This window comes from Colobus angolensis, unplaced genomic scaffold (assembly GCF_000951035.1).
Source record: "Colobus angolensis palliatus isolate OR3802 unplaced genomic scaffold, Cang.pa_1.0 Scaffold46, whole genome shotgun sequence".
Lineage (NCBI taxonomy): Eukaryota > Metazoa > Chordata > Mammalia > Primates > Cercopithecidae > Colobus > Colobus angolensis.
Window position 1 is genome coordinate 8,387,217 of NW_012118043.1, and position 8,550 is coordinate 8,395,766.

At 52.4% G+C, this 8,550-nt stretch overlaps 1 protein-coding gene across 1 annotated transcript in view; it reads right to left on the reverse strand.

Moving 5' to 3' along the window:
• The window catches only part of ESYT3 (extended synaptotagmin-like protein 3), a 44,268-nt gene extending 38,561 nt beyond the window's left edge, over window positions 1-5,707 (reverse strand). The window contains exon 1 of the mRNA XM_011958138.1: window positions 5,169-5,707. Within this exon, the coding sequence (XP_011813528.1) occupies window positions 5,169-5,477 (309 nt within the window). The 5' untranslated portion in view covers window positions 5,478-5,707. The remainder of the gene's footprint in view (window positions 1-5,168) is intronic.
• Window positions 5,708-8,550: the final 2,843 nt, after the last annotated feature.

Genomic DNA, 8,550 nt, shown 5'->3' on the forward strand with positions numbered 1-8,550 from the left:
GAGAGCCTGGGTCCTGGAACGACTGCTGCTCCAGCCACAGAAAGAGTGTCAAGCTCTCAGCACTAAGTAAGCAAAGCACTCAGCCCTTGGCTGTCTGCCTAAGTGGCTGGCAGGGAGGCTTGGAAGGGGCAATCCCAGGGACACTGCTCTGTGCCTCGGAATGCCCATCGCTTTGTGTGAAATGCTCACCTTTTTCCTCTGGTGCTTGCTTCTGCCCGCAGCCCCAGAGCGCACCCAGTTAGATGGAGACAGGCATGAAAGGCGGCAAGTGGGGTCCTGTGGGGTATGTGTTGCCAGAGAAAAGCTGACTCGGGACTGGTTAATGATGGCAGACCCTACAGCTATGAAGACTCTATAGAACATCTCCTAAAATGTCATGATTTTCAGAGAAATCAGAGGCCCAGAGAGAACAAGGGGCTTCTCAAGATCCCTCCATGAATGACCCCAGTGACTTCCACCACTTCACATCGCGACCACCTCACCAGCAGACACACACGAGTTAACTGCCCCTCACAAAGCTGCCAACTGATGTAACTGATTGCTACCAGCTGAAAGGACAGCCAGCCTGGCTAGAAACCACAGATAGACAAAATGCCAGGTTTTCTCACAGCTCTTTCTCCCCTCTACACTGCCTCAGGCTATTTTCCTACAACCGGCTCTCATTTCCCCAACCTAGAGTGAGGTGAGGATTTCAAACTTCCTTCCTCACAGGGGCCCAGTCATGGCAGGGGCAAATCAATATCTGATAAGCAACCCGATCATCCAGTTGAAGCACTGATCAATGGCTGAATAGCTGGAAATTTATGGGTCAGTGAAGGGCTGATTCATGCACAAATCCAGGAGTGAAGGCTGCAGAGCTCCACACAGGGGCCCCTACCGGGGGACGTGGGCAGGGAAGCAAAGCAGCAAAGGTTACCCTGAGAAGGGTCTCGGGAGCCCGGAGCATGAAGGATGGGCTCTGAAGATCAGAAGGCAGCTCTCGCGTGAGCAGCACAGCTGGGACTCCGAGAACCCGCAGGAGCAGGCTCCGGGAAGAGCCGGGTTGCAGGCGGTTCCACACAAGTGCTCTGTGTGTCCCTTCCGCTCTCTTCACCCCTTGACAGTCATCCAGATGCTGGAAAGATGAGCTTGCCACTTGGGCATTCATTTCATATTAGGAAAAGGTAGTTAGGAAGCCCAGGAATTGGAGGAACATAAAAAGGACAGCCCCCACTGGGCATTTGCTTGTGTCTGGCTCTGTGCAAGCAGCTTTTCAGTCGACTCACCTCACCACAACCATGTATGGCAAGAAAGCTTTTGTGACTTGCCAAGGCCTACAATTAAATGAGTAATATCAAGGGCTCCGTACTTGTCACTGTGCTATACACAGTCCCTACCCGACAAGGACAGCTGACTGAGGAGGCTCTTAATTCCTTCAAAAGTACCCATAAACACTGTCAGAGGAGCATCCGCATGTAAACGTGCAGCCTCTTGAACCCTCTGTTCAAGGATGAGCTGCAGGGGCCACCCTGCCTTCTTCCCCATGTGGTCAGGCCACATTCACAAGACAAAGGGGATCCACAGGTTCTTCCTTCACCGCCTCTTCCAGTAAGGCGAATTCTTCCTTCCAGCTCTATCTCCCATGGCTGGGGACCTGGAGGAGAAGCAGGACTGTCTGAAGTTTGACTAGAAATCAGACATCAGGACCAAAATGACTGTGAAAGACCATCCAATACAACTTCCTTTTACAGGTGGAGAAACAGCTTCAGCCAGGGAAAGCCATTTCTATGATCACCTGAAGGCAGCATCTTGGAGCAAAATGTTGAGAAGGAGTCTAAGACCAGGCAGGAAAGCCACGCATGACTGAGGACTGGCTGACAACGGCTGCCTTGGATGGCAGTGGGGAGGGATGGCATCCCCGCCTCAGCTCAGCCAGGCCTTGGCTCCACCACTTCACAGGGAGTTGGTGCAAATTAGAAAAAGGTGCCCCTTCTAAGCAGCGTACAGCTTGACAAGCAGCAGGTGGGCCGGATATCCATCCCTCCCCACTGGGGGCTAGAGTACAGGGCCAGCTCACACAAATGCAACACAGGCCTGAGTGTGGTGCCCTTGAGTTATTCAACTTTTCTTCAGTCCCCCAACTATTAATTTGCCATCTGTTACTTGTAGAAATATTTCTTGACACCAAAGGAGGTCATAAGCCATCATCCTCTCTTTCAGGCAGAGAAATCAGTTCTCAAGAGGCAAGGCATGCTAAAAGGTCACCATGTGATGATGGAGAGATTCATTCATCCATGCCCAAAATCTTGTGCAAGGGGTCGTACTGCCCCCACCATGCCCAGAGCCCCGTCTCTCTTTGCCTTCACGGTTTGTGTTCCTAAAAAGGCAGAGAGAATATTCAACCAGGTAGACTCCAGGTTTTCCATATCATCCCTGGGCGTGGAAACCTTCATGAGGCAGGTGAAAAGCTCACACCTGCATCTATTTGTATGCACTTCACAGGTGTTCCTACAGGCAACCAACTTCCCCAGACCTGTTTCTCATCCTGGAATCCCAATCACAGTAATGGTCAATCAGCTCCCTAAACCAGAAAGTGCCCTGGAAGACCCCTGGATCCTCCTGCACCCCCACTCTAGAGGCCACCACGCATATAAAGTCCCACTCCCAAGCATCTCCCAGCCTCCTCCCTCACTACTACCGTCTTGGCTGAAATCACTTTCCCAACTGGTCTGTCTCCTCCAGCCTCCCTTGTCCCACCATGCTGCTTTCTGAGCATCCAAGGGTCCTTCCAGCCTTCAGAACAGGGCCAGCCTCCATCAAGTCTGCCTAAACTTGATCCTGTCCATCAACCCCTACCACACACTTCAGCCAGGCCCAGCACACAGCGCTCCCTCATGCAGTGGCCATGTCACATCTCCATGCTGTGCTCACTGCCTCCCTCGGCCAGAATGCCCTGTGCCACACCAGTGGCTCAATCCAACAGGTTATCCAGGCCCTGGTCCTCCAACCTACCCAGACAAGTCAGCCAGGTGACTTGTCAGCCAGGTGCAGAATGCAGGCTGAGGCCAGCCTTTCCCAGGTCCATGTCGGGGACAATATGCTATGAAAATCTGGTAGGGTGTCCTTCATACCAGGCCTTCCACCTGACTAGACCCTGTTCTGACTCCTGGCTCCAATTCCCCTCGATGGCAATGACCTGTTATGCATCTGTTCCCCACCTGAGACTGCCCTCTTGGTAGGAGAGAGAGCATCACCTTCCTGTCTGTGTCCCTCTACCCAGCTGGGTCAAGCCTGGGATATGGGTTGCGGGGTGAAAACCCAGGAGGTGTCTTCTTGAGTTCAGGCGGAGTTCCCTGTTGGCTAGGTCCATGTCGCCCCTGGGGTCCGTATCCCCAACAGAGACCAGAATTGTCTCTGTGGTGTATGTGGGGGAGAGGCAGGGAGGGTGTCCATGCCCCTACACGATCTGATTTTTGACCCAATTTCAGAAATAGAAATACTGCCTTTACATGTAAGTGTCTAGCGGCTTCCCTGATACAGAAGGGGAGAAAAGGGGTGTTACTTGGTGAAGACTCACAGGCCCACCCTCATGGACTAAGGCCACCAAGGGGGACAAAACAGAAATCTGACAGGTGGCCTGGACTCCCTCAACAGTGAGCAACGGGTGTGGACAGGTCGAGCCTGCTTGCTGGGTCCACACCTTTCCGAATCACAAGCCCCACAGAACCATCAGGATGACCAAAGTCTGTGGGAGTCAGGCCCCATGCACTACCCCTATGGCTACTACCATAGAAAAGTGTGCACCCTTATCAAGAAGAGTCTTTGGCCCCTCATCCCCCATATATGTAAGCTTTTACAAAGCTTTACCATCAAATCGTACATTAAATATTAAGTGTTATGAAGTGTATGCCCACTTTCAAGTGCTAATTCTCAGTCCCTCAGAATGTGATTCTATTTGCAGGTGGGGTTTTTAAAGAGGTAACTAAGTTAAAATGAGTTCATCAGGGTGAGCCTTAATCCAATATGACTGATGTCCTTCTAAGAAGAGATTAGGATACAGAAGGAAGACGGTGTGAAGAAGCAGGAAGACAGCCAGCTGCAGGCCAGCTGCACTTTGATCTTGGACTTCCAGGCTCTAGAAATGAAAGGAAAAAAGTGTCTGCCCTTTAAGCCATGCAGCCTGTGGTACTCAGTTATGGCAGACTGATACAATAAGACTTCATTGCTCTTATAAGATAAACTAAATGGGCCTTATATTTTTTTCTCACCCCCCCACTTTGGAGACTAGTGTCAGGAGGAACCTATGGCACTGCTGGACTTTACAGGCCACAGGCTAGAGACAATGAGGGGTCTGGCGGCCTCCCCCGTGGGCCTGAGAGTATCTGGAAGACATCTAAGAACGCAGAGCCCCCAGCACCGGAGGAACCGTAAGGGTTTTGCGCAGACCAACCCTTGGATGGAACACCTCTCTTGCCAGTGTTTCCCAAGCTCATCTAATCATCAGAATCACCCAGGATAACTCTGTGTCACCCTGGGAGTTATTCGATGGGGCGCAGAACTTGGGTTTTGTTAGGTAAGCCAGGACCAGAAGCGTTTGAGGAATCCTAGTGCCGCCCATGCCACCCCAGGAGATGGGTTTGTCGGAGCAGTGGGCGCCGTCGGTCTCCCAGCCGTACCCGCCACTCCACCTCCAGCCCCGCAGAATCCTCCCCCTCCTGCAGTCCGGGCCTCTGCCGAAAGCAACTGGGCCCGCCGTTTCTGTCACTGCGGTATTTGCACATCTACGTTTGGCGTCCGGCGTTGGTTCTCTGAATCAACAGGCGGGTGGAAGAAATGCCTTCTGATTCCAACGCGAGTAAGTATGCGAAGTCCCAGACGCCCTTGTTTTTCTCCTGGGTGTGGCCTGCCCGTGACTCTTCTCTCGGGCTCTGGGGCCTTAACTGAAACCCAGGATCCCCGCTCCCACTGCAGTCGGACCAGAGGTGGAGGTGAGGGTGCTGCGCGCCGCGGGAGGGGACGGCCACCGCCCCCAGGGTCTGTGCGCCGGGAGCGGTGGGGAACGGGGTGTGCGGGTCACCGTGCTCCCGCCCTCCCTCGGGTTTGCGCGCACCAGCTCCCGGCTGACCGCAAGTTCCTCCGAACGTCGAAAGGCATCTCCCTACCTCCGACCCCCGCCCGGTTCGGCTCACCCAGGCTGGCAGGTGCTGGCCTCGCAGCTCGCGGCTGATGAACTCGCGCTCATTGTCAAGGAACTCGAAGGCGGCGGCCAGGCGCCCGAGCTTCCCGCGGCGGTTCCTGCGCCACCACATCCACAGCAGGGCGCCGAGCAGCAACCACGTTATGCTGAGCCCCAGGTAGCCAGCTAGGTAGACAGGCCCCAGGTAGAAAAGGACGCGCACCACGAAGGTATAGAGCTCGGGCAGCAGCTGGCTGGACAGGCGCAGCTCGGGGCCCGGCGCGCGCTGGGCTCCCGGGGCGCTGGGCTCCTCTGCTCGCATCTCGTCGCAGGCGTCTTGCCCTTCCGGAGAGCTTCACCCGAGCTTAAGTCCGCATGCCCCGACGCCCAGGCGCATCTGTGTCCCAAGCGCGAGGACCAGGACGCCGCGCCCCCTTGCCCTGCTGGGACTCTCAGCGCTCCGAGTTCAGGGTTCTCTACGGCGCACTGGAGCGCGGCGCCTGCAAGTGCACCGAGCCGCGCAGCGCCGCCCCAACGCTCTGCTCCAGTAAGCCCGCAGCTCCGGAAGTCTCCGCCCTAGTGGGGCGGGCCGCTCGCCTGGCTCCTGCCGGCTCTAAAGAGCAACCAGCCGGTAAGCTCAGCCTCCGACCCCAGCACGTGGCGCAGGCGTCAGCCGGAGGTGCGCACTCGCTAGTCTGGGTGGACCAAGTGCTGCCCTAGGTGGTTGATGACTCACCGAGGCCTGTGTACAAACTGGCTTAACATGGATAAACATCACCTAAAACCTGTTTCCTACACGCAGTCTATAATACACAATATAGTCTGGATTCAGCTGGCATTCGAGGCCCTCTCTGGACAGGCTCAGCCAGGCCTCCCCAGCCTCAGGTCCTGCGTCCCCGCCCTCCAACTGGACCCTAGAGCTTGCAACGCTGCCAGCTCTTCTGGCATCGGTAAAGCTTAGACCTAGCCCCCAGCCTCATCGAGCCGAGCTCAGGGCCCCTCCTGCGCGCCACAAAACCCTCTGCCCTGCTCTCCCCACCCTCTCTTATAGGTGTCAGTTTGGATCGTTATTCCCTGCATCATCAGACCGGGAACTTCCGGGGGCCAGCCTGTCCTGGCCATCTGTGGGGCACCCAACAAGGGAAAGTGACTGGCGAATAAAAGGAAAGGTGAAGAGGAAGCCCCTAGGTGCCTGAGAGTCAATGGTGAAGCCCATGGTTTGTAACCCTTTAATGATCAGAGCAGGTGCTCCGAATCTCTTAAGTTCAGATAGTAAATCGTCTTGTGGATAGTATATATTTCAGGTGGCCACATGAAAGGGCTCACATCAATTACTGGAATGTGATTTTGGAATTGACAAATGTACCGGAATAATTTAAAATGACTCTATACTCTTTCAACAGATTTATCAAAAGGCTGGAGCCAATGGATAGCAATCAAAAGATTCTCTTCTCTTTCCTTTTCTCTCTCTCTCTCCCTCTCCCCGCTACCACCCTCTCTCTCTCATTCTCGTTCTCTCTTACTCTTGCTCTCTCACTCTCTTTTTCTCTCTCTGGCTTTATCCTTCTCTCTTGGATAAAATTACTTACTGCAATGAGTTTTTTCAACAATGGGTGAGTTCCTGGTGGTCAGAATACCTGGACTCTTCTCTATTGTTTTTGGCTTTCCAGGACTCAGCCAAAACAGAGGCTGAAAGTCCCCCAACTTAACATCCTGTTACACTGGCATCTCCCAGTGTAGCCTGGGAAATCAGCGGGAGAAATGCTGCTCGCTGGAGTTGCTTCTTGAGAGTTGCATGTACACAGTCCTATTAAAGGCTCTGAGAAGTCCTTCAGACAAAAAGCTATTAAATTCTATTTAACCCAGTGTTTCCCAGATTATTTGACCACAGAATTCTTTCCTCAAAATATTTTTCTATTGGTTAACCCAGGTCTGCTGAAGCAAAAGGGAGTGTACGATAGGGATACTGGGAATTCTCCTGGAAGCTGAGGCAGAATGTGGCTGGCTCTCAGGATGCACGGACCAGGAAGCTAACTGCCGGAACTGCACTCTTCATCCTTGTGTCCCTCCCTGTTGACCTGCCTGTCTGACTGAAGTGCAGAACACAGCACTTTCCCCCCAGCATCCAGAGATGGAGGACACAGGTCTCACCAATCCAGAGACTGCCTTGACCCTTACCCTGTCCCAATTCCAAATCCCTTGGAGACAGGATCCAACTGTATCTATCATCCCCTTCATCCTCCACAAACAGCAGGTCCACACCTCAACCTGGGTTAGTTTGGGAGGGGGTGTGGAAGGTAGTGAGTTTGTGGGGGGTTTACTAGAGAAACGAAGATTGTTGGTTTGTGAACTGGATGGACACCCACTGAGAAAGATGCCCAGTCTGAGACCTGTGGGACATTGCCATTCCCAGCTGCATTGCCTTTCTGTTCCTTGAACACATCAAGTTCATTTATGCTGCAAGGCCTTTGTACTTGCTATTCCCTCTGCCTGGAATGTTCCTCTTCTAAAACTTCTCCAAAGTACGTTAGGGTGATGGGATTATGATTTCGCCCTCCCTTTTAAAATTTATTTTATTTATTTTTTATTTTATTTTATTTATTTTTTGAGATGGAATCTTGCTCTGGTGCCCAGTCTGGAGTGCAGTGATGCAGTCTCAGTTCATCGCAACGTCTGCCTCCCAGATTCAAGCGATTCTTCTGCCTTAGCCTCCCGAGTAGCTAGGGTTACAGACACCTGCCACCATGCCCAGATAATTTCTGTATTTTTAGTAGAGATGGGGTGTCATCATGTTGGCCAGGCTGGTCTCAAACTCCTGACCTCAGTCCACCTGCCTCAGCCGCCCAAAGTGCTGAGATTACAGGTGTGAGCCACCGTGCCTGCCCCCCATTTTTAAAACCTTATTTATGTCATTAAATTACTCTCACAAATTTAATAGAACATTGAGAATATGGCATTGAAACCTCTATACCCCACCTGGGAAGGAATCTGTGCCTGAACACTGGAGCCTTTATTTCCCTTGATCTGGACATCTAGTGACTACCACCAGCAAAGAAAAATATTTCATGGGTGGTTTGATCACAGCAAAACCTGGGGAGAATAATGCCTTCCAGAGTCTTTACCTGAACACACTTGAGAGTGCATCCTATTATATACCAACCATTCAAAGAACAGTAGCTCAAATAAATATAAGTCGGTCACTAGTGTGGATTGAATTGTGTCTATGTTGAAGTCCTAACCCTTGGTACCTGTGAATGTAATCTTATTTCAAATAGAGTCTCTGCAGATGTAACCAACTTAAGATGAGATCATACTCAATTAGGGTGGGCTGTAAATCCACTGACTGGTGTTCTTTTTTTTTTTTTTTCTTTTTTTTGAGACGGAGTCTCGCTCTG